The 26888-nt window shown below is 41.2% G+C and overlaps 1 protein-coding gene across 2 annotated transcripts in view; it reads right to left on the bottom strand.

Annotated features, from left to right (window-relative positions):
- Positions 1 to 26888, bottom strand: part of INTS9 (integrator complex subunit 9) — a 73960-nt gene that overhangs the window by 14263 nt on the left and 32809 nt on the right. For both annotated transcript variants that reach the window (XM_087960251.1, XM_087960257.1), the window contains 6 exons: positions 23037 to 23157; positions 22215 to 22349; positions 13886 to 13997; positions 4661 to 4841; positions 3565 to 3625; positions 1560 to 1731 (listed from right to left, as the gene is read on the bottom strand). In XM_087960251.1, the coding sequence (XP_087816377.1) occupies positions 1560 to 1731; positions 3565 to 3625; positions 4661 to 4841; positions 13886 to 13997; positions 22215 to 22349; positions 23037 to 23157 (782 nt within the window). The remainder of the gene's footprint in view (positions 1 to 1559; positions 1732 to 3564; positions 3626 to 4660; positions 4842 to 13885; positions 13998 to 22214; positions 22350 to 23036; positions 23158 to 26888) is intronic.

The raw sequence follows: 26888 nt of genomic DNA on the forward strand, positions 1-26888 counted from the left end.
TCTTCCCATTAAGAATTGAAGTTTCATGTCATCTGGCTTTATAAATCCAGCTTTATAATTGAAGTTGCCATCTGATCCATCATTCTTCTCCAACATGGTGCCTTCCAGATACTTTGGGTTACATTTCTCATCATCCATATGAGAAGAGACAAGGTGGGGAAATGTATTGGATACACTGATTCTCAGGCAATTCCTACCAAATTTTATGGGACCTGAGGCTGAGTAACCAAATAGGATTGTCCCATAATAGTTGGGCCTGAATATTGGATTACCATCAGATTTATATACAGTATAAGATCTTCTTTCACCATAGCGCTTGTCTAAAAAGTAAGGAGCTGTATAACACTATAAAAATAGGGCTTCTACTGTATCTTCAAATTTAACATAAATAAAGATGTGTTCTTATTCAAGGACTTCAAGGGAAGAGATACCTAGTTCGGCTCATCCCTCCCTTATCTGTTGACATCCCTCAACATGACATAATGAATCACAATTTCCATTACCAACACATCATAAGAAAGATACCACGGTGGGGAAGGCTAATCTAGTTATTTTCAGATAATCAATAGAAAATTATATCAATTAGTCTCGTGTAGAACAGCAGTGGCAATTCATCTAGAAGAACGATCACTTCTTTCCTACTGGAAATTTAATCAAGAGGCAAAGGCAAGAGGTTGGGGGGTGGGGGGATAAGGAAACTATATCTTGCATTTAATTACATTTTCTATTAAACCAGAGTCAGATTTGAAATAGTTCATTCTGCAATAAGGAAACTGAATGTAAAGGGAAGTACTCCCCAAAGTACTTCCCCATCTTTGAAAGAAAATGAGGATATGGTGGACAGCAATATTTCTTCATAGCTTTCCAACATATAAATAGAAAGTTGTGGGCTTTAGCCCAAAATATTTTTCCAAAGTTACTTGAGCAGCCCTGTTTCAACTTCAGTATTAAGTTACGTGAACTGAAGTAGCACATCTTTTCTCTGAGTCATAGCAAAAAACTAAAGTCCTGTGGGAAAATCCAAAATGGCCAGGCTGTCTGGGACAGTTCCCACATATCTAGACATAACTACAGACAAGATGTTTTAAGTAAAGCAGAAAAAACAATTTCTGAGAACCCACATTGGGCTTTTAACTGGCTAATGTACTGGACAGATTTATTTTTGGTCTCATCCAGCAAACCTACTTTTTCTTGAACACGCTGTCACAAAACAATGATTTGTGGGTCTGCCCTTGGAGATGGTTCTAAAGTGTCCCTTTTAACCAGAAGGATGCCTACATTTTAATTAATTATTCAAACTTAATCAAATTCAGAAGAATTTTATTAACTGCTCATTTCCCTTTCAGGCCCAGTTAAAACTGTTGCTCTCTATTTTTAAGGCCCCATTTACTTTCCATAATGATAAAATGTCTGTGGAAAACCATATTGGCTTTTATTGGAAGTGAAGTCTCTGTGGGCTTGGTTAAAAGATGATGCATTCAAGTCTGTGAATTACTTACCCAGGTCCATACGTTAGAAATACAGCTCTGTTTTGCTACTAATTATGCTAGAAATCATACCTGTAAATATAACCGTGTTGAGACTGGATTTCCCCCACAGTTCCATGAAATGCACCACATCGCCAAACCGAAGCGAGGGATGACCAGTGAATACCACACAAGGCTGCTTGAAGTCATTACTAAAATCTCCATGGATGCTGGGGTAATGCTTCAGCTTGTTTGACTGGATGAGCTGGTATTCAGAAGGAAGAAGGTGGTTATTGGCCTTTTTCTTTAATAATTATTTTGAAGACACATTTCAGTGACAGTTAAACCTGCCATTCTACCCTCCAGCCTCTGTCCCCAGAGCAGAGGTGGTATTCAGCAGGTTCTGACTAGCTCTGGAGAACCAGTAGCAGAAATTTTGAGTAGTTCAGAGAACCGGCAAATACCACCTCTGACTGGCCCCGCCCCCATCTAGTCTCTGCCTCCCGAGTCCCAGCTGATTGGCTGGCTCTTCTTTTGCTGCCCTGCACAGGAGAACGGAGCTGGAAATCAGGTTAGTGGGGAGGGGAATGGATATTTACACCAGTACCCTTCCCCTGCCATGCCCACCAAGCCAAGCCACACCACACCCACCAAGCCACACCCACAGAACCGGTAATAAAAGATTTTGAATCCCAGGGGATAAAAATGGAATTTGGTCCTTGCTTCTTAGTTTTCTGGCTAAGATCATGTGGTTGTAATGTCTGTTCTTACAAGATTTAGTTTATAAATAAAGTAATGTAGCAATATTGTGGGCTATACATTCCCTGGCTCCCAGAGAGAGAGAGAGAGAGGGAGAAAGTACAGCTCCCAAGTCAAACATGGTTCTCCTCTTCAGAGCATTCCTTCCAGCAATGGAACCTGGAGGGTCAGCAGGCAATTGTGGGACATGAATTCCTTTGGAGGAATTTCATCTCCAGGGAGCAGAGATAGAGGCCTCTGTAAGCAAGTCTTGTCCCAGCCCCAAAAGTGAAGAGTTTTGCCTTGGTGTTGCTAATGGACATTTTCCTTGACAAGACAAGAACGACTGATAACAATGCATTAAATAAATGCTTGCAGACTTCTAAAAACATATTCAGTTTCTTCTTTTTTTCCCATTGATGGGAGGAAAAGCAGCGGCTTCAAGGATGCCTTTTACACTGTATTGACCAAAATCTCCAGGGGCTGGAGATGGAAAAACAAAAACCCCAAACAAAAACCAAATACATTTTCTAAGCTTAAATTGCAGCATTAAAAACAAGGGCATTCTCCAACAGCTTGCTTTTTCTTTCATATAAAGTGGATGCAGTTTGGAAGGTCAATAAGCCCAGGTGTAAACTGCAGAAATCTATGAGGCTACTCTTTTTAAAACAACAAGAAGGAAACATATATAGTAAGCCATTTTGCCTTTATTTGAGTTGGCAGTTCCAAGCCAGTCTTCTCCCACTTTCACAACTGGTAAGGAAGGAGCTGTAGTGGACCTCCTCTATCTCCCAAGCTTGCCTCACATAGCTTACAGCCTAAAAGGCCTTCCATTATAGCCTATAACTGTTACAATAAATTATGAAGCCCTGGTATTTATGGGTTTGGGCACAAGAGACAGGGCACAAGAGACATCTATATAAAAAGACAACTGCATTGGTTTGGTGGCTGCAGTGCCTCAGACAGAAAGTCCATACAGAGAGTGGTAAGGACAACCGAGAAGATTATAGGAAGAAGCTCGCTTCCTGTCATTCAGGATACTGCTTATAAGTGCTATGTGCTTAGAGCTCAAAGCATTGTTAGAGACCCCACACACCCACATCATGGTCTGTTTCTGTGGTTCCCCTCTGGGAAGTATTTCTAGCAGGGCTACCAGATGAAATTTAATTTAAATTAAATTAAAACTAAACAAGCTTATATATGCACTGTCATTCTAATTAATAATTTTGCAGTTGGAAGGGCGGGTCACAGCCTAGGAATAGGATCCAATAGTCCTATTCATCCAAAGAAGGTATCTCCATCCTTTCTCATTTTAAATTAATGAAATGGAAGCTCTGCACATTTAGGGAAACCAACTTACCTCTGCATGAGGAAAGGGAGGTTCTGGTAGGTATACTTTTGTCTGCTTGTTGTGACATAACCTAAAGTTGAAAGGAGAGAGCAAAACAATCCAGAATTATAAGCCTGTCTGGTCACACACAGCAAGTAACTGCTGCCACCTACTGCCCAGCCCTTCAGGCCAAGCTTGGTGGCAGCAACAGCCAAATAGTTAAATAAATCTGGAACCTTCTCTAGGATCCCGCTGGAATAGAGGAACAAGAAGACATCTGGGAGTGCTTTGAAAACTAACAATGTAATCACAGTATATCCTTTCAAGGGCATCAGTCTTGAACATTTATGTCATAATAAATCTGTATGTCTTGAAGGGATTAAAATGACTCTTTGACTGATTTCCCGAAACAGACTCAGATGCTTCCTCTTAACAGATTATTTATAGAGGAACTGCCTCTATAGAAGAAAGAGACATCAAGCCACTATGGTTTGGGGAAAGAATTTCTGGGAGCTATCTGGTGGACTACCAGTTCACTACCTGGCTTTCTTTCAGGAATCTTCATGGATCAAAAATCAAGAGGATGATTGTTGAGGATAGAACTGACATTGTCTGAATCCACCGCGTGGATTATATGTGAATAATAAATAAGACACACGGCATTTTTCTACAACCGCTGGCTCAGAAAAAAATATGAAATACTTCTGAATATACAGAACAAGGGGAGACAACCTACTGCCTGAGTTGCTCCCTTTTATAAGTTCCTAAAGACACTGGAAATAGGTGGGCTCAAACTTTTGGATGGAGGATGTTTAAAGACAAAACCTAAAGCAGGGGTGTCCAACCTTGGCAACTTTAAGACTTGTGGACTTCAACTCCCAGAATTCCTCAGCCAGCTTTGCTGGCTGAGGAATTCTGGGAGTTGAAGTCCACAAGTCTTAAAGTTGCCAAGGTTGGACACCCCTGCCCTAAAGGCTTAAAAACTCCATTTCACCCCTCCCCAAAGAACCCTGAATGCCCCCTCCCCAAGCCCCATTCCTCAGAAACATATTAAAAAAAAAACAACGAAGTGACCAGCCAAAGTCTTCAACCTCTTTGCTGATAAACAGAAGCTGCCGCTACCTACCATTCGGCAAAGATCTGGGAAAACTCAAGAGAGCTGTTTGCCACAGGTGAAATGAAGTAGAAGAGGATGTTGGAAAGTCCAGCAGAATCAATGTACTGATAGAGACACTCCAAAAGGTCATAGATCACTCCAGAGGGATAGCAAGGGACCAGCACGTTTCCTCCATTTCGAACTGTAAGAGCTTAACAAAGACACAAGGCAATAATAAAAAAAAAGATATACAGTTCAATAGTGTCCAATTAAGAAAAGTCACAAACATGGCCTAACGGAGGCAGTTGTCCCTGTGGTTTCTCCTCAACATGAAGATATTGAAGTATATTGTCTCTGAACACAAGAGGTTTCATTAATTGGCAATGAAGCAAACAAGCATCGGCAAACTCCTCTGAACTTAGAAAAGACTGTTATGTCCACAATTATTAAGTCAAAACCATTTTTCATACATTTTCCAGGCATTGTGGAAAGTGCCCTCTTTTCTGGGAACAAAACCAGTGCTTCATGCTGGCCCATTTCATTAACAATACTAGAGTTCTGTATTTATTCATTTTTTCACTTTATATATTAGTAATCCTGAAAACTGTCCTTTTACCAATAGCTGTTCAGATGTTTTCAGAAGCCTTCATGCCTACACCACACTTCTATATTCTATGCATGGCTACTCCCAAGATTTCAAGCCTGCATAAACTAAGGTTATCTCTTTGTTTATTAGTTAATTAAAGCATCCAATTCAGTAATGGGATTCTACCTTAGTCTCTACCAGTTCGTTGGGTGATTGCGCATGCGCGCCTCCCTAACACGCCCCTCCCAACAAGCCAATCAGCTGAGGGGATAACAGATCATCAGAGTAGGAAGGGATCTGATAGGACACCTAGTCCAACCCCCACCCAAGCGGGAGACCCTACTCCATTTCTGACAAATGGCAGTCCAATCTCTTCTTGAAAGTCTCAAGTGATGACGCTCCCACAACTTCCAAGGGCAAGCTGTTCCATTGATTGATTGTTCTCACTGTCAGAAAGTTTCTCCTTATTTCCAGGTTGAATCTCTCCTTGTTCAGTTTCCATCCATTATTCCTTTAGAAGCACTTTAGAAAATAGCTTGACCCCTTCCTCCCCGTGGCAGTCCCTCAAATATTGGAAGACCGCTATCATGTCTCCCCTGGTCCTTCTCTTTACTAGACTAGCCATGCCCAGTTCCTGTAACCATTCTTCATATGCCTTAGTCTCCAGTCCCCTAATCATCCTGGTTGCTCTTCTCTGTACTTTTTCTAGAGTCTCAACATCTTTTTTATAATGTGGTGACCAAAACTGGATGCAGTACTCTAGGTGTGGTCTTACTAAGACTTTATAGAGTGGTATTAGTATCTCACTTGATCTCGATTGTATCCCTCTGTTAATGCAACTTAGGATTGCATTAGCCTTTTTGGCTGATACTGTACACTGCTGGCTCATATTTATCTGGTTGTCATATTTAGCTGGATGAAGAAACAAAAAGCTAGAAGCGACCCTCCTACCCTCCCATGTGCTTTTCAGTGTTTTATTCTCTCAGCTGATGTCCAGGCTTTTTTCCCCTTCTCTCAGCTGATCAGAGGTGCTTTTTTTAAACTACCTGTTTAGCTGAACTGGTCTGAACCGGTAGCATACCGCCACTGATCCAATTTTTCTCCTCAAAACAAGGGTTCTCTTAAAGAAGTCACAATAAAAACAGAATCTTACAATAAAAGTAACAAACAACCTCCCTCCCCCCATTTTTCCTGTAAAAGGTGCAGAAAACAGTATAACTAAAACATCTGGTTAATAAAAACAAAGTTATAAATCAGGGGTTGTTGACTTTTGAGGCCACTGGGAACATAAAATAATTTTGAGAGTATGTTATAGACCTATTATGGCTGTCATGGGAGGCAGGATCAGACATAAAATACCGCATGGCGGGTATATTTCCAGAGAAAGCAATAGGCAATTATTTTCGTTTCTCAGGATGGCTCCAATATAAATAAAGATGGTGCTTGAGTTTGAGGGTCTTGCTTTGTAGCTTGCTAGTTTTTCATTTACTTTTTTGTAACTAAAAAGATTTTTAAAAATAGAATCAAGTGCCCAACACATGCCTATGGAGAGGCCTTTGATTATGGCAGCTCTTGTAGGCACTATACAGGTGTACTCGAGATTGTAAGTCAAAATACATAAAAGGTCTGGGAAAATTAGTTTTTAACATGGGGCTATCTCTTTGCATAGTAAAATTCTGAGTTATAGGTGGCAGCCTTCTCAGTGAAGTATCTTTTGGCTTTAGAGAAAGTGAACCTGTCCAAGATTCTCCAGGACAGGATGGATATATAAGGGGTCTTCCTATTCCAGTTTAGAGTTGCTGCAGTAATAATCCCTTTCTAAGTGTTAGTGCATTTTTGTTTTCACAGTTATTCTTTGGCTTCCATTTCTGGCTTCATCCTTGTCTCTGTCTCTGGTTTATTTCTTAGATAAGACTTACTGTTTTGTCCTTTCTAGTTCCAGCCTCCAGACTGACTGCAGGTTATTGCCATGTCCCAGCCTGACATTGTTCACTATGAGGCACGTTTGCATCCAACTTGATTTTTTTGGCAAAAAATGACATAAATCACGGTGATATAACCGTAGGATGCTACAAATGGTGGTCAATGTGGGCTGGTTACTAAGCACTTGAAATATGGTTATATGACTGGGATGGGGCTGTTGGAACTTTGGAATGTGTTCTTTTAGGGAGAGTGTCCATCGTAACTTGAAGCAGTTGCTAAGCAACTGGTTGTAAGTTAAGGATTACTTATACATAACATTATGTGTGACCATTCATATAGCAATTCACGTAAGAGTTTTAGGAATGACATGTCTGGGCTGCAAAAATCTAAATGACCACAAGGTGGCAAATTAATCTTCTGGATGTTTGCAGTCTAATTGTAAGTAAAGCAATTGTTATGTGTCTCTATGTACCAGCAAAGCCATCACATAACTTAATGCAGGGATCTCAAATTTTTGGTTGGTGCACTGCACAGAGGCCTCTAAATCTGTTTCTATGGCTTCAAAAACACTTTGTAGGAATTAAGGAAATGCCCAGCAATAGCAGGTACAAAGCACTACATAGACACAGAGGTTAAGTCATGAGAAGCACTCCAGGAGCTAGAAAGAAATGTAATGGTGGCTCAACTCAGTCCAAACCCAGAGGCCTCCTGTGATCTGACTGAGGCTTCATGAGACCGTAATTAAGCACACACTTTGTCCAAACAACTCTTGTTTTATTTCAATGCTGGGAATTATGTTCATTCCCAGCCTGTAATGAGTCCCAAACAATCTCTCGAGATAAGCACCCACTTTTATCTCCTTTGATTTGCTGCCGACAACTAAAGTGCCAAATTAACTGTAAAAAGCCAAACGAAATACAAAGTCTACACAGAGCTTCAAGGTTTAATCTGAACAGAGCGAACGACTTTGGTTCCTGCAAAGGTTTCTCCACCTTTGCACTTCCTTTATACTTTATGGGAGGGGCACTCACCTCCAAGCCTTACTCCCGAGTTGCCCCTTTTGTCTTAGCAGCTCTTGCCATCTGACAGCTCTGTGCAAAAGTGCACTGGGAATAGGCTCCCCTTGTTCCTCTGCCTTGTTGCTGCCAGATTCTGGAGGCTCCGGAGTCAGCACATAACTCCCAGATGGTCCTGGCCCCATCTCCGTACTGGACACAGGACCCTCCTCCAAGTCCTCCGCAGATTCCCAGAATGGTCCTTCTTCTTCCCCACTGTCCGATTCTGCTGCCATCTACACAGGCTGCCGGCGAACCACAACATCCTGGTTCACTGGGCCATAGTCAGGGTCTGAAACCTTTCGCATTTCAAAAATCCTTGCCTGATCTTGTCCTCCATGGCACAGCTTTACAGGTGGCCCTGGGCTCTCTGGCCAATGGGAGGGAGAAACATAGAATAATAGGATTGGAAGAGACCTTGGAACTCTTGCAGTCCAACCGCCTGTTCAAGCAAGAGACCGTATAACGTTCCAGACAAATGGTTGCCCAGTCTGTTCTCCAAAGCCTTCAATGATGGAGCACCAACATCTTTTGGAGGTGAGCCATTCCCCTAATTAACTGTTTTCACTATCAGGAAAGTTCTCCTTAGTTCTAGGTTGGATCTCTCTTTAACGATCTTTTACCTTTGCTTTTTGTCCTGCTCTCAGGCACTTTGGAGAATAGGTTGAGCTGTCTTCTCTGTGACAGCCCCTCAAATCCCGAAAGACTGCTATCATATCACGCTTAGTCCTTCTTTTCAATAGGCTAGACCTACCTAAGGCTTGGGCAGGGAAAATGGGATGAGATCCTGGGACTGCTTGAGAGACACACAGGAAATAACTTAAAGAGCTGCTCCCTGCTGGGAAAGACAGCAAGCAAGCAAAATAATATCTCTGCCGATCCAAGGGAGCGAGGGAAGGAATCAGCCAGGGAGAAAAGAGGAGGACGCAAAGAAGAACAAGACTGAAGCAAAGGAAGTTCTCTGCTCAACAAAGAGAGAGAAGCCAAAGAAAAGCAGGGTTAGGACTGATCTTGCTGAGATATTTTTCCCTTGATTCTATCATCCTACACATAGTTTTTCAAGTTCATTGCATATTTGGTGATTTTAAAAAATGCCAGTAAAGTGGCCAAAGTGAAATGATTCCTTTGCACCCCTGCTTAAAAGTCTAGCTTTAAAAAAATAAAGTACTAAGTGTTTAATGGCATTCTATTTATTTTCTTCACTTCTGACTCACCTGGTATGAAAAGACTTTAGCGTTACATCCCTTTTAGGCTAATAAACTCATCCTTATGCAGCGCTTGCAACAAGACCCTCTGCCTTAAAGCCCATAATAAAATATCTTGCCAGGAGAGGGCAGCAGAGTTCCAGAAAGCTATTTTGACTAAAAGAAACACAAGCCAGGAAACAGGTCCTGGTACTGGAACAGTACAAGTAGAGGCACACGTATATATACACACATGTACATAGATATCCTTCAAAGGACAAAAACTGTAGGATGGATTAAACTGTGCAAGTGTCATCACGCTGGCTTTCCAGCAACTGCAGCCCAAACATGTAAAATAATTAGTAACTCATACAAAGGGAAGAAGGGTTGTGAGGTTCCTGGAATGAAATAATTCTCATAGCTAGCAGGAAGGTAGAGCCAAGGGCTCCTTTAGACTGTCATCATCATTGCCCATGAGCTCGACTGAGAACGTTGTTGGGTTTGATAGGGCTACGTTGGGACAAGAGGCTCCGAAAAATGTAACTGCAAATGAGTTGATAGACGGTGTCAAAATTCTATAGAAGACAACATAATCCTGATTACAACCATGGACCAATCAAAAAGCAAGGAACATCTTGGATGAGAAGCAGACAAATGAGGAAAGTAATCCAATGCACACCTATGCATTATAGGGTAAAGGATACCTGAAATACACGACTCTCTATAAGGAATCCAATCACAGGAATGCATCTGAGAACATCCCAAAGGTGCTTTTTTTGCAAGAGGAAACTGGACTTTCTTGTTGTTCTTTGAAGACGTTTCACTTCTCATCCAAGAAGCTTCTTCAGCTCTGACTGGATGGTGGGGAATGGAAGGATTTCCATTCCTCCAAATGGCCTCAACGACTCTCTAGAAGAATGCAAATGTCCAGCTGTCTGTAAGGAATATAAATCCGTCCATTCCCCACCATCCAGTCAGAACTAAAGAAGCTTCTTGGATGAGAAGCGAAACCCAGTCCAGTTGCCTCTTGAAAAAAGCACCTTTGGGACAACCATGACCTGGATGACTGGGAATCTCCACAGACATCTCAGAACATGCATAGAGGACCAGGATAGTGCAGAGCTTATTCAGTCCTTTCAGAGCGGAGCTGAACTGGGAACTGGAGCTACAACAGTTTGGTGTAGTGGTAAAGGTGCTGGACTAGAAACCGGGAGACTGTGAATTCTAGTTCCGATTTAAGTAGAGCTGGCTGAGTGAGTTGGGACCAGGGGTGAAATTCAAATACCTCGCATCACCTTGGGAGAGGGGGTAGGGACGATGTGAATCGGTTGGCCCTGCCCACACCCACCCGCCTTCTTCCTTTTAGAGACTGAGTCCCACCAAGCCACGCCCACCAAGCCACGCCCACAGAGCCGGTAGGGAAAAATTTTTGAATTTCACCCCTCAGCCCAATTCACCTCCCAGTGGTAGGGCAGAAAATAGGAGGGAGAAGTATCATGTAGATATCACCTGGAGTTGTATAAGGTGGCATAATAACAACAATTACAATTAAAAGTCAACAGACAAAGCTTAGCCAGCTGAAAGTGAACAGAATCACACTAGATCTAAGTAGGATTGGCATCCTAAACAAAAAAAATATATATTTCATAACGCTTCCCACTTAGAAGATCTAATTATATTTGTTATTATTTCAGTAACTTTATTTTCTTGCAAGTTGCTGTGACACCGTTTGATAAAACAGGCCAGAAAACTGGGCAAATAAAATGCTTCTCCCCTCCCAACCACATGGACTATTTCAGGCAAGCTGGGAAATTATACTGTTTGCACCCGTGACATTGTACAGCTCAACAATTATCAGTTTTGTCGACAGTGAAAATTAATTTGCTAGCGAATTCTAAATTTGTAATCACAGCTGCGGTGATACCTATCTATAAACCAAGAGAGAGAGAGAGAGAGAAAAAAGAAAGAAAGAAAAGAAATGAAGTCCATACCAATTTTATAAATGGAAATTATAGGGAATTGTTGATAAGTTTGGTTGTCCTTGCCAAGGGTTGTTAACAATCAACAGAGAATACAATTTCTTTATGTAAATGGAGACAAGGGTCCATAATAAAAACAATTACTCAAAAGCCATTGCTTAAATAAAGAAAAGCCAGCCTGGACTATGTATGTTGTGCATAATAATTAATACCATTATGAGAAATATGGTATCAATTAATTAAATTGTAATTAAAAAGACATACCTTCATATGCATAAACATATATCAGCCCCTTAAATAAAAATCCAAGGACAAACTCTAAAATAGACTTAAGAATGTTTTAATAGAATTGAAATGATGAGATTCACATATTTTCAATTACAGCTCCCTTCCCCCACTAGGGAAGAACAGATCACTTTGCTTCACCAAACATTTTATCCCGGACAGTCTCCTTTAGTGTATCCTGCTGCTTCCACCCAAATTTTACAGCTACCTATACCTATTTTTATCTCCTAAATCATAATGGGAGAGGGTGAGAATAACAGCAGAAATAAAAACCAAACCCTAACAATGAGAAACCAACCCAAATTCTAGTAGGGAAATATGCTCTTGAAAAAGCTTCCTCCCTAAGGCTACCAAAGTCCCTCCGTTGTTGCGTGCTGGGAGTTCATACAGAAATGAACCACTGCAACTACCAGATCTCTACCCACTAACAACCTTTCCGCTCTCCTCCCTTCCTTTCCCTTCCCCTCTCCTCCCTTCCCCTCATCTCCCTTCCCTCCCTTTTCCCTTCCCTTCTCCTTCCTCTTCCCTGTATGTATCAAACATAACCAGCTCTTCTGGAAAGTTGCTAGCAAGTGAAATTCCATCTCCTTCCCCAAACCTTGAACTTTTCAGAAAAAAGTAAGGATGGGAAATGGAAGGATTCTGAAGTGCTATCATCCTCAGCATATTCTTGGGAGTAATATGTATCAAGGGCAGATTTGAAGCAACTGCCCCTTCTCATGGTCACTCATGCCTTGTCACCTTGCATGCAGATTACCGCAATGTCCTCTACCTGGGGTTGCCCTTGAAGACCATTCAGAACTCCGGCTAACCCAGAAGAGCACCAGTGTGGGCATTAGAGTTGTGCCTTGGTATTGAACCTCTTTGAGTTTCTGGCTACAACTTTGGTTGTCACGCCAAAAATGTTTCATGGCACAAGGCCTGGATAGCTGAGAACCAGCCTTTCTGTCATTGTTATTGACTGTCCCCTAAGATCTGATAAAGTGGATTCATACTGTGTTTCCCTCAATCTAACAATGCCCATCTGATGGAGCCTAAGAAGCAGGCCTTTTGTCATGATACCTGCCCACTGGAATAGCATCCTCCTAGAACAGTGTTTTTCCATCTTGGCAACTGTTAAGAACTTCTGGGACTTCAACTCCCAGAATTCCTTAGCCAGCATGCTAGCAAAAAGATGGCAGGAGACTTGCGCTTTTGAATCAAAGACAGCAAAATAGAGGGTGATACTGTGTTATCCTGCTTATCAGTTTCCCAGAGACATCTGTCTGGTTACTGCAGAAATATGAACTGCTAGGATTTTGCAGCGAGGTTTTATTTTTTTTAAAAAGTACAAAGTAATCAAAAACCACTAAACCTTTCTCCATCTTTTCCTATAGCAGAGAGACAAAAGACTGTGTAGCAATTAAACCAGAAGACAAATCCACATGCAGACTTACAAATCGGGATGCTGAATTTTTATAAAGCCAAATCCCTGATCCATCTAGCTTAGCACTTTCTACGTTGGCAGTTTTCCCAATACCATTTTAGATCGTTGCCCTCAGTCTTAACTGAATCTGGGACATTTTCCATGCAAACTGTGAAGTCCACTATTAAATTACAGCCTCCCACATTTCTTGCTTTTAAGGCTGAAGTTCTGGGGAAGAGAACAGAAATTGGTCCCATATCATGCAGAGATGCTGCATGAAGACCAGCCTCTAGAACTGTGGACACATGGCCAATGTTAATCAAAGGCAGCCTGTCTTTCTGGATTTAGGGTCATGTCCCCTTTTGCTCCTGCAGAGTGTTCAGTGATCAAGTGTAGGAAAGGGGATAAATGGCAAAGGGAAATCATGTTTCCAAAGAATGCAAATGGGTTCTAAGTTAGCCAAACAGAAGATAGAGTAAGATTGGGAGATTCTCCTCAGAGCTGCATTCAAAACAGAACTCATTTGGCAGCAATGTTGCTACTATTTAGCAGGGAATGAACAGGAGCAAATAACTTAATCTCATTATGCCAGATCTGTTCCAAAATAGTTCCCCCCTCCAAACAAAGTACAATTTGCATTTCTCGCTAAATATATTTGTGCGAGAGAGAAAGACAACCTGGAAAAATACTATCTGAACTGCTGATGTTATGACACAGAAGGAGGAGGAGAAGCAGTCACTTGGATTGATTAAATGAGCCTTAGAGCTATTTCCCATATCCTGCATAGATTTCCCAAGTCAGATTACAAAGCAGGCAAAACCACTGCCCAGCCACTTACCAAGGTTACTGCAAAATTCGCCCACCATTCCATCCGGATTAGCTGTGGGAATCTGGGTGAGTCCAGTCAGGATAAGAACATCACTGTTCTTAAGAGAAGCCTGGTCCATGGGCTGAAAGGCGAATTTGAGAAAAATCATTTGTTTAATAAATGGACAGTGCCGTCCACCTTAAGCAGAAGGTAAAGAAAAAACCATAGAAACACAATAAACAAATAGAATTCATTAAAGAAAACCTAGCAAGGGCCCTTGAAAATTGCTCTAATAACATATACTTGCTATATACATACATCATCCTATATAAGCATCAAGGCCCCAATGATTGAGGCCATAGTCTTCCAGAAGGCTAATGGGGTCAGGATCATCCAAATCTTGGAGTGGGGGGGGGGAGGTTTCATCAGGTTGTTTCACCAAAGTGACCCAAAAGCACTTTGCCACTGTCAGGGTTCCAAGTAATACGCCCATAGCAAAAAAAACAACCTCTGAGGCAGGTGGGTTCCTCAAATAATAGTTTTATTGGACACATTGTATTGGCACAGGCTGGTGAAAACTGGCTCTAAATGTTCCTGGAAAATGTTTTCACCTTAATTAAAAGTTTTTCCCCTTTCCCAAACAATCAGACACACGGTCCAATCAAGGCATCATCCGGTTGCCTGGTAACATCACTCCACCTGTGGGAATGTCCTTGGTTCCCAAGAGAAAGTAGTTTGGTTTGGCTACAAAACCCCAGTTATTTTTATTCTCCCTATCCCTCAGCTCCAATGTGGGAACACTGAAGCCTCAAAATGGCTTTGGTCAGGCCAGCTTCAGGGTTGACAGCCACATCTGTAGAACAAACAAAAACTATTGGGGATAGGCCACCCTACAAATATTTCATGAGAAGAAATAGTTAGGCAAGTACATTTAAAAGATGTGCCTTATTTGTGGTGGCTTCAGGGAGTTTACAAAAGATCACCCTTTAGTAGAGAGTTCCACAACTTCACTAAGCAGATTTGCATGCAGCCTCAGAGTTCATCCAAAAGCTACTGCTGAATTATATATTGATTGAATTATAGAAAAGAGAAATTATTAAAGGCAGCAAAGCAACCATACTCACTTTTCATTACATTTACATTTACTAATTGCCTGGCTCTATCCCCATTTTAAAGGGCAGTTCTGTACATGCTACTCAAATGCCGATACACCTTATAGTTATCCTAAAGACATTGTAGACTCTGGATTTGCTAGTTTTGAAGTTGACAATGAACTTCTGTCTTGCATATATATTGAGCTAGTTGACTATACACATACCAAAAATGTATTTTCAACTCCAAATAACAAAGCACATGATAAGGAACCAGAGTCCAAGAAATATGTGTCATATAGATGTGATGTTTAGTTACAACTCTTCTTGTTGAGTGTATCTTAGGAACTAATATTTTTTTTAATCTTCTCAGATATACCTCTACCTTGTCTTGGCTTTGAGGAACAAACTGGATGTAAGATACCAGCTATTTATTGCAGCTGCCAGCAACAACTAGCCTCCTGCCTATGTATACCTTGCCAGTATATGTGGTTCTTAAATGCTGACAAATGTCTCCTGGACAATTCTGTCTATGCTGTTTCAAAAGGTATCTCTGTCCCAATGATGGAAGGTTGGGCAAAAGCCAACAATAAACAAACAGTGTGACATAGTGGATGGACAAAAAGTACTTAAGAGCCACTTTCTAAAAACTAACACACAACAAAATGCAGTAGCCATGGGATGCTTGTCAAATGAAAATGCCAATAAACCAGTAAAAGTATCATTGAATTGGCTGTGGGAAATACACATAATGGTCATGCAGGATTCAATAGTCATAATTTCATCTTCTATTGACCCAAGGTGCTACTATTGATTCCCGGAGTCAACCTTCAAAATAATATACTTTAAAAGACTTTTGACAAATCTTCTCGGCTGCCCTAACTCCTTCCCCTGCCATTATCAGCTCCAATTTTGCTTTCTAAGTCAAGAGTCAATTTTCATAAGTTATTGTTGCTGGGAGTTGTATTGAGGCAAAGTGTCCTTGTAGAAACTGCTCGTTTCAAATTTCAACCAGAAAACATCTTACGAGTTTCAGTCATTCTGAAGCAAGATAAAACTTTCTGATAGGAAGGGCTAAAAATTGATCAGCCTATCAAACAGTGCGCATCTTGATGCTCCCAGAAAGCTGAAGTCAACAGTCTTCTCAGGAATATGATTCTACAGTATACTTTCTTTGAAAAGGGAAGGTCTATTTAGCTATAATTCTTGTGAAGTTCAAGCTGCAAGTGCCATTGCTTAGGGTAGACCAAAAAGACTTCTTCTCCTTTCAACACCATGCACAAGACATATGAGAACATTTCCAGGAACTCCAGAGTCCCAGGACTGAGAGGGGTCACTTTACAAATTTAAATAGTCTTGCCTTCAGAAGTTGTGGATACTCCATCACTAGAGGCTTTTAAGAAGTGATTGGACAGCCATTTGTCTGAAATGGTATAGGGCAGTGGTCACCAACTGGTGGGCCGGGGACCACTGGTGGTCCGCAAGAAAATTTTGGTGGTCCACAGAGAAATGTTATCGTCCCCAAGTATTCCCCCCAAAGCAATTAATCCAGGCTGCGCTGAAACTCAAGGCTGTGCTGCCCACATGGCCCACCCACTCACTGGCTCCCACCCTTCAGCCAAGCGCAAATCTTACCTTGAGTAGAGCCACGCAAGTCGGAACTGGAAGGTAAGACTAACGGCGGGGGACAAAAATCCACCCCGGGGTGGCTTGCTGACATTAGTGGGAAAGTCGGTCCCATATTCCAGAGCTGCAGTAGTCACAAGAATGGCCCTTTGATCATCCAGGAGCAGCTCCTCCAGTCCCTGGCAGGCTGGTGCACCTGGGTGGAGAAGCAGCTGCTCCGGGATGACCAAAGGGCCAGTCCTGTGACTACTTCTGGAATATGGGACTGACTTTCCCACCAACAAGCCACCGTCAGTCAAAATTCATATTAGTGGTCCGTATGATTTAAAATTATGAGTTTGGTGGTCTCTGAGGTCCAAAAGGTTGGCGACCCCTGGTATAGGGGTTCCTGCTTGAGCAGGGGGTTGGACTGGAAGACCTCCAAGGTCCCCTCCAACTCTCCTATTCTGTTAAATTCCATATTGGGAAGATGCAACAAGTTTCAGAAGAAAATCCTAGAAGAATTCTGAACAGTCCAATGAGATCCCAGGGTACTGATATAGAATGCTTGGGGTGGGGGAGGAAGGACCCCAATGGGGAGGAGTATTCAAATACTTTGCACTTTGTACTCTGCCACAATTTGACAGAGTTTGTCATAGGCTTGTTTTTTCAAAGGCAGTATATGGTTAGAGTCTTCTAACGTTGCTTTATTTCTCTTGAAAGTCATATAAGGCAATGTCAAGTTTGGCTATCATCCTTTCAAAAAAGGATATTTCCAACAGTGATATCAATGAAGCCTGGCATCAGTCTTGTTGGAAAATATGCTGCATTCAATCCCTTTTTTTAAAAATACGTGAGGACATATGTGAGGATCTTTAACATTTAAACAGAGAAGCTAACAATAAGTAGGAGGCTTACAGTGAACCATGTTAGATTGTTACTGTATGACTCATTTATAGTGCCTAGCAATAAGCGTAAATACACATTAAAAACGTTAGCTTGTAGCAAGCATGGACAATCTGATGTCTGTAGGCATTTGAGTCTACAACTCCATGTCAACCCTCGTCACCACAGCTAGTGATTTAAGAATATGGCAACTGTAATCCAAAACATCTAAAAGAGAAGATTTCCAATTTTTGCTTTACTTCTTAGTCATTTGTGTTGCTCTTTTCTGCATCTTTTCCAGCTCTAAATATCCTTTCTCAAATGCAGTGATTAGAACTGTGAAAACTATTCTAACTATGATCAAATAGAGGAAAGTTGGCAGTAGCAGCCTTAGTTTTGATTCTATTCCTAATCATTTCCAACATGGATGATTCCCCCCCCCCCCCTCCAACAGGAGACACACACGAAGTCCATTTGGCCACCGCAACCTTAGCAATCCTTCAGTACAGTCGCTACCAGCTCATAAAATCTCCACAGCATAAGTAAAGTTGAGATATTTTCTTGTTCCAGCCTCAGCATGCATCATGTTTATTTTAATACAGGTAGTCCTCGACTTACAACAGTTCATTTAGTGACCGTTCAACATTACAACATCACTGAAACATGTAACATCCCCATGGTCATGTGATTTGCGTTTGGATGCTTGACAACTGATGCACATTTATGACAGTTGCAATGTCCCGGAATCATGTGGTCCCCTTTTGCGACCTTCTGACGAGCAAAGTCAATGGGGAAAACCAGATTCACTTAACAACCATATTATTAATTTAACAATTGCAGTGATTCGCTTAACAAATGTGGCAAGAAAAATCATAAAATGGGGCAAAACTCACTTAACAAATTTCTCACTTAACAACATAAATTTTGGGCGCATAGTCCTTCGATGTTCCTTTTACAGAGAGATTTGGAAAAAAAAACATATCCTTCCAATAATTGCTATGTATCCTGACTGTTCCGACACTGCTTGTCTCCAGTGGCTGCAGTTTCTGGATAGTGAAGTGTGTTGCGATTATGTGTTAGCAGTGAAGTGTTTTAGTTATGGCTGGACCTCATGCACCTCAGCTCCAGCTGTTGTTGGTATGGGAACTGGTTAATTGTGGAGATATTAGTTGCAAAAGCTTTTATGTAGATGCTAAATATGACACCATAGGAACAGAGTCTTCCTGTGGCTTGGGAGAGGTGGAGACTGTGGGTCACATAGTCCTTCAATGTTACCTTTACACAGAGATTAGGAAAAAACATATTCTGCCAACAATTGCTACATATCCTGATTGTTTTCGACACTGTTTATCTCCAGTGGCTGCTTAAGGATGAACAGTCCATAACTACAGCGCAGGTGGCTAGATTCTGCGCAGCAGCACTGGAGATTCGCCGGAAACATATGTGTAATCCACCATAGTTATTTTATACAACAAATGTGGCAAAGCCTTTGCGCTGCTTATTCCTTTCCCTTTTAGTATTAAACTGACAACAGGCCACCCAGTTTATGGATTGCCATTTTAGTAGAATTAGACCATGTATTATTGTCAAGACTGGATTTTATCACAGATTTTAGTTGTTATTTATTTTATACTAGAATTTTTAATTGTACATTTACTGAGTGTTTTTATTTGTTCTGGTCTCTGGTCTATGACCATAATAAACTGAATTGAAATTGAATTTTGGGTTCAATTGTGGTCGTAAGTTGAGGATTACCTGTACATGCATTTGTTTCAATTCATGTCCTTGAATTATTGTCATTTTACAAGTTGCCTTGAAGGCTCATAGGGAGCAGCAAGGTCAGATATAACAAAACTACTTACACTACCAGCATTTCCCAATTGTAAGGTAAAGAGCAACCAATTGTCTGCTCAACGCAGGACACCAGAATGGAATTCCTAAAAGACCACCCCTTACCCTGTATATCCTTGCCTCCAAATGAAAGAAATCCTCTGCATATATTTTTCAAATGGTCTCTTCCGCTGCCAGACATATTTTTAGAGTTTTTTTCTAAAACATTGAGTCAAAATTTGCCTGCCTGCAATTTATTCAGAACTGATAAGCTAACTTGTAATTGCTTTGAATTCCCGAGACTTTAAAAAGGGTTTTAAACCAATTATTTCCCAGTTTTCTTATTCAGACGCTAACACCAGGAAAATGTCATGTGTTCTTGTTTTAAAACATCAGCCACTGTATATTTGAGTTCTTGGATGGATACTATTTAGTTTGGTATTGATTTCAGTCTGTGAATATGGCCTAGACCAGTGTTTTCAAACAAGGCAACTTTTAAGATGTGTGGATTTCAACTCCCAGAATTCTCCAACCAGCCTACTGGGGAATTCTGGGAGTTGAAGTCTACATATCCTAAAGATGCCAAGTTCAAAAAACACTGATTTAGAATTTTATACCTTGCTCCTAAATATTTGCTTTGCTTCCTCAGACACGCCTCCTAAAAACATTAGTTAAGACAGGTATATTTACCTTATATTTTTCTTCTACAATGAAGACAAAAGCAAATAATTAATTCAGTTTCCTTGCTAGGCTGTTTTTCTTTTTGGTACTATACCTTGCCAGTTGCTTATTTGTGATATTCTAAAATAAATGTTTACCAGTTGGTCCTAACATTATTAATATCACACTTCTCAACACCAAGCGCCTGCCTCATTGTCTCACAGCATGTTTACATTCCTTTTTGTACTTCTTGTCTGGGAATAACTTTGTTTTCTGAAGGACACCATTTCCCCCCAAAAAAACTTTCCTGAAATTTCTTGGTAACTATACTTAATGTCTTTTCTGGCCTGTAGAATATTTTTAAATGAATTTTTATTGTCACAGTTTTAAGCAACTGTTAAGTAATCTAGGAAGCCTTTGCTTCCTTTTTCTATCCCCTTTTTAGCAATCCATCTTAGCAGAAATTCCTCTTTTGAAATCAAACTAAGCTATGTTGGACATACAGGTTTTCTTTTCCATAACTTTAAATAAGGAGCATTCCCCCTTAGAATCTGAAAGGAGCTTATAATTGAATTTTCTTGATGTAAGAGCATAAGGAGCAAATACATCTTATTGCTGATTCCTTAGTGCAATTTAGTGTATAGGTCATCCTTTGGCATATCCTGGCAAGGCATTCATTCTCCTTTGCCACAACTCTTGTTAAGCCTACTAGAGGGTTATGTCTACAACAACCTGATTTTAACTTTTGATTCATCTGAATTTTGAATGAGACGTTTATGTACAGAAAGTGAGGGGCGTCTCTCAATTTATGGGAAAAGCAAAGGCTTTATGTATTGTATATATATCAAAGCAGATCTACTGTACAGCAGTGATCCCCAACCTTTCTTATGCCGCGGCCCGGTATCCCCAACCTTTTTTATGGCGCGGCCCGGTACCGGCATTAGCTGGGCACCGCCATCTTTTTGATGAAAAGCTTCCGTGACCTCACCGGAAGCACTTTTCATCAAAAAGATGGGCGCGCGCTTCGGTGAGCTTTTCTGGGTAGAAATGGCTTTCTACCCGGAAAAGCTCACCGAAGCTGCGCCATCTTTGATGAAAAGTGCTTCCGGTGAGCTTTCTACCCGAAAAGCTCACTGGAAGCACTTTTTCATCAAAAAAAGATGGCGGCGCCCAGCAAACCAGCGGCCCGGTAGGACTTGTTCCACGGACCGGTACCGGTCCGCGGACCCCTGCTGTACAGTATATAAAAACTTTCACTCCTTATTCAGGCCATATGCCCCTTTCATAATCAATGAATTCCCAACCTGGGGTGCTCGCACACCCTGAGGGTGTGGGACCATATTCCAGGGAGTGCAAAAACGTGGGTTTAAAAGTTTCAAAATTATAGTGTACATGTATAATTATATGCATATAATTATTTATTTTTATAAGGGGCGTGAGAATATATCAGAAGTGTTCCAGGAGTGCAGGGTCTAGAAAAGGTTGGGAACCCCTGGATTAGAAGGATACTTAAAATGATAGCAAGGAGTTGCTCCTTTCATTCCCTCTTCAACCAAAGACTTTCCATTGCTCTTCCATTGAAGAGATACATAACCTCACTGTATCTATCCAGGTTTGGATTCTAATTGGAGTTCCCTTTGTAGAGTAGGACTTCCTTGTCTCCCATTTTTCTTCCTACTGCAGATCTCTGCACTCCATCAGAAACTCATGCAGGTGATTGGGGATTCTTGGTCATTATGTGTTCAGTATGCTGATGGCTTCAGTTCAAGAAAGCAGCAGCATAAATTCTGCATAAATCCATGCAGAAATCAAAATGGCCATCTCCCTCTCCATAAACTCAACCTGATTTAGGATATTGAAAAGGTATTGTGTGTGATAACCCTTATATAACAATCAAATAAGATAGCAGGGTGATAGGAGCCAACAGGATTGGAGGGATCCAGGGACTGGATCCAGGGTCCTCAAATCTAACTCTTGCACCCATTTTTATAGGCTCTTAACCTGATTGAACAAAGCAAGGGACTACAGTCAGGGTAAAAGTGAAATTGATGGAATCCAGGGCTGCACCTATGAAAATAGATAATCAATGACGAAGAACGCAAAGAATGGGGCTAGAATCCTTCCAGCAATGTCAACCCCAAGCAAGCTGAGCTTCTCCAATTCATGCAGAATATTGCCCCACAGGTAGGAAAATAGGGGAATTGCCATATGCCTACTATTTAAATCCAATCAACACAAACCACTGAAAAAGAGGAATGTCACCACCACACTCTTCAAAGATGTGGTACCTGTGGATGAGTTGTCAGGAGTGAGGATCCTGAGACATAGGAAACCTTCTCATAATGTGACTGGATGATCCAATTGGAGCTGCCCAGTGCATATCCAGAACTGAGAGGAGAGACTTGTACTGCACCAAAAAGCTCCTGTAGGAGGAAGGGAGAAGGAAACAATTGAATTCTGAATGAAACTATCCCAGAAGATAAATTTCCACATGTGCTGTTCTTATAGTGAGATTATTAGCTCACTGAGTTGATCTCCATGTTCGAAGGCAATAATACATCCATGGTAAACAAAATGGTGAATAACCAAGAACTGGAGAATGCTTAGGAACTATTATCTGCTTCTGATTTTCCTAGAAACTTTGGTTGGATTGCTGTGAGAACAGGATTTTGGACTTATATCTTCTTATATCTATATTTAAAGCTGTTTTCTCTTTCTTTCTACAATTAATTCAATGCTTATATTTAAGGCAGTGATATGAAAATTATTTTTTAGAAGGGATGCAGAAAAACACACACAAACGTGAAAAGCATCAGCAAAAAATTGAAGTTCTTTTAAAAGACTATACAAATAGAACATCTATGGCTGGCATCCACATGGATACATGAGAATGGATACACAGGCATAACTGAGAAGGTTTGTGTGGAATTGCTTCCCAGATAAACCTGGAAGCTTTGAGCAGGAAGAAGGAATCTATGGATGTGACAGGTTTTTATTTCATTCAGATTTTAATACAGATAACAGATAACTATCCTATGATAAAATAGATACAGGAGGAAAGAAGACAGGTACAGATTTCTTCTCCAAATCCTTTTATTAGAGAAACTCACAATTTTCTGGGAATATCCCACCAGCTGGATCTTACTGAGTGCAGAGTTAACTTCCTGCATATTGTAGCATCTTCTCCATGTTGCAACTTCAACAGCATCTTTCAGGGGTGCAGGAAGCATCCTGGAATAGAGGCACATTTAGAGAATTAGGTCTTGCTTTGCCAGTGTAATAAAATTCTGGACTCATCTGCTAAAATTCCAGATATCAAAAGGAGAGAAAAGAATGGGTTGAAGAAGAGCACTTTAGCAAGCACCTTGATTCTCAACTTGTGCCAACTTACATCTAATGAAATGAGGTGAGAGCCTAGTCTTTGTTATTTCTCTAGCATGTTCTATTTTTGAGAAATTCAAAGATTAGCCATCACTTTCACCCCTCTGCTGTCGTCTCAATGCCCTGTAAGATGGAATAGCTTCATCTCAAACAGCAAGATTAGGGTTGATCCAAGGTCCATAAAGGGACGTGGTGGCTCAGTGGCTAAGATGCTGAGCTTGTGATCTGAAAGGTCGGAAGTTCGGCGGTTTGAATCCCTAGCACCATGTAACGGAGTGAGCTCCCGTTACTTGCTCCAGCTTCTGCCAACCTAGCAATTTGAAAGCATGTAAAAATGCAAGTAGAAAAACAGGGACCACTTTGGTGGGAAGGTAACAGTGTTCCGTGCATTTAGTCAGGCTGGCTACATAACCACGGAGACATCTTCGGACAGCGCTGGCTCTTCGGTGAGATGAGCACCGGCCCCTAGAGCTGGAAACAACTAGCATGTATGTGCGAAGGGAACCTTTACCTTTAAGGTACATAGCTGAAGTGGACTGGCACTACCAAACCCCATCTTCTGATACTATAAACCTATAGTGATCTCATTGAAACCAATCTAATTACTGTATCCTTCATATCATAGACAACCTTCAATCTTGATTAGCCTACAGGTAATTTTTGAAATAAAATGGTTTGCTGATGAGTTATGTTCCTGGCTATATTTTTATTCTTTAAGCTTCCTGCTTGGCCTTTTGCAAATGGGTGTTTATGATTGGCCAGGTGAATAGATAGATCTGCTCTCTTTGACAGCTGCTCCACTCTCCAAAATCTTGATGGGCCTACCAGGAAGATTGGTGATTTCTGCACTAACTAGCAGAAAAAAACATCAGTTACACTAAGCAGGCATTTTACACAAAGAAACATGCCCGTTGGAGGTCTCAGTGCTTTCAACTGAGAACTCTTTCAGCTATTTACAGTAATTTTCTAGGCAGCCTGACTGGAATAGGATTTGGTGTGCTGCTTCCAGCCTTTCTTAGACCACACCAGAAAATAGTGCTGGAGGGGCTACAGTCCAAGGCTTTGATCACCAGCTTGTTCTAATCTGTGCACTTTGCGCTGCCACATCTACCTGCCAGATGGTTCCTTTGGAGCAGCAGTCGCCAACCGGTGGACCGTGGCCCACTGGGGGGCCACAAGAAAATTTTGGTGGGCCACAGAGAAATCTCACCCCCAGAGCACCCCCCTAAAGCAATTAATCCAGGCTGCACAGAAACACAAGGCTGCACTGCCCACATGGCCCACAGGAACCCTCTGCACCCACTCACTCCTTACCCCGCAAACTTGCCTGCTAAATTGCTATTTTTCCAACCATCAGCTATTCTGCTGTGCCGGGAGATTTAGATTAGCTAGGAAGCAGGAAATGGTTGGATTTCTTGGTTTCTAGCTGGTCTTTAGGACTGAAGGTTCTATTATTCAGTGCAGACTCACGGCAAGCAAATTTTATGTGACAAACTGAGCTAGCCAATGGCAGATAGATCTCTGAATGAATCTTCTGTGAGCAACTCAATCTGCCTGCCTGCTTTGCCTGATTTTGGGTAAAAGTTGCTCTTTTTATAAAAAAATTCAATAGTTATATAAATATTTATAATATTTACATACAAGCCATGCCCAGCCAGTCACATGATCACCAAGCCTCACCCACAAATTAGGCCACGCCCATAAAACCGGTTAGTGGTCCCTAGGATTTAAAATGATGAGTTTGGTGGTCCCTGAGGTCCAAAAGGTTGGCAACCGCTGCTTTAGAGAAATGGAAAAGAGAGAAGAGAGTAGCGGCATGCCTTTCTGCAACTGGGAGCCCTCCAACCTATCTGAGCCTGTAAACCCTCCAATTCCTGCCACCAGGAATTGTGGTCAAACTTATCTAGAAGGTAATGACACCCATAAGACACCTGGAGGGGAACAACAATTCTGTGAATTCTGTTATTATGATGACTATTTCGCTCCCTGGAAAAGCCAATGATTAAAAATACTGGGAAAGTGAGAGGAAAACATACAAGAAACAGCAAATGACAGCATTTGTAGCACATAAAAAGAATGGTTATCTCCTGGGACATAAATCTCTTGCCATACTAGGAAACCAGGCAGGAATGCAGTGAAAGCTGCCAAAGAGTGAAAGAAGGATAGGGTCCTTATTTTGTATATTAAACAGATACTAAATCAAAAGCCCATTCCAGCTCATTTCCAATGATTTATGGAAATTGGTCAAGTTTTGACAATTTGCTTATTTAAAAGAACTTAATTTATTGGGGAAGCTGTTGGGTCAATGACCTTCTTCCTATAATTTAAGACACCACAGGAAGCATTAATGATGGCTTCTGCCAAGATTGCCTGTGCACACAGTATGCAAACTGCCATTCCAATATATCCCAACAGAAAGCAAGGAACATTTTGTCCTCTTCTGATTAATAACAGAAACCTAAGGAATAGAATGACTTTTTCAAACGCACACAAAAAACATTATATCTAGCATTTTAAGCATAGCATTACAGATGTTTAGTGAAACACAGTAGCCCCTAAATTCATTTGCTATTTACAGAAAAATCTGGATTATTTGTCATCTGGAAATTCGAATGAAGCTCTTCTCTGGCGGTGAGGTTACATAATTATAAATGCTATGCTGATATCAACAGACTTAGCCGCGTAATTATTTCTTTCCTAATTCCAAAGGATTTATGAACAAGTTAAAAATGGAAATCATTGGGGGATTCCAATGTTTATTTCCATCCACTGTGAAAATTGCTTCATGGACCTTATACTCCACTTTATGACTTTTGAGAACTGCTTTTGAAGTGACTTGTTAAGTTACTTCCTTGCTGGAGCACTGAGGGGACTTTAGTTTTAGACATCAAATCATCTCAAGAAATAAGTAACATTGGATAATTGCGTATTATTAAGTATTTTCATTGTACTCATTTTTAATTCTAATTTCAGTCACGTTTTAGGCAAGGATTTAATATAGCGACAGCTTTGGTCATGCTTTTAGTTTTAGAGCTGTGACAGAGTTGGGATGGGGGTAGGTATCCATTGGGCTCCAGGAACTCTTGGCAGCTTTCAATACATTATTGTTTTGAGCTGATTCTGTGGTTTGGGGACATCATTTTACAGTGGTGCTTTTCCTTTCTCTGGGGCTGATTCTAGTTGGTGTCGTTTGGAGAAAGATATTTATTCTTTTCTTTGCCAGAAATACAGGATTTGAGAGCCCCAACTCTCTACCCGCTAGAGCAGGGGTCCCCAACCACCGGTCCGCGGACCAGTACCGGTCCGTGGAACAAGTCCTACCGGGCGCTGGCTTGCTGGCGCCGCCATCTTTTTGATGAAAAAGTGCTTCCGGTGAGCTTTTCCGGGTAGAAAGCTCACCGGAAGCACTTTTCATCAAAAAATGGCGGCGCTATGCGCTCGGTGAGCTTTTCCAGGTAGAAAGCCATTTCTACCGGAAAAGCTCACGAACTGTCGCCCGCCATCTTTTTGATGAAAAAGTGCTTCGGTGAGGTCACCGGAAGCACTTTTTCATCAAAAAGATGGCGGCGCCAGCCATGCCG

The sequence above is a fragment of the Notechis scutatus genome, chromosome 1 (genome assembly GCF_049901735.1).
Source record: "Notechis scutatus isolate UNSWTSFEM ecotype Mainland chromosome 1, rNotScu1.2, whole genome shotgun sequence".
NCBI lineage: Eukaryota > Metazoa > Chordata > Lepidosauria > Squamata > Elapidae > Notechis > Notechis scutatus.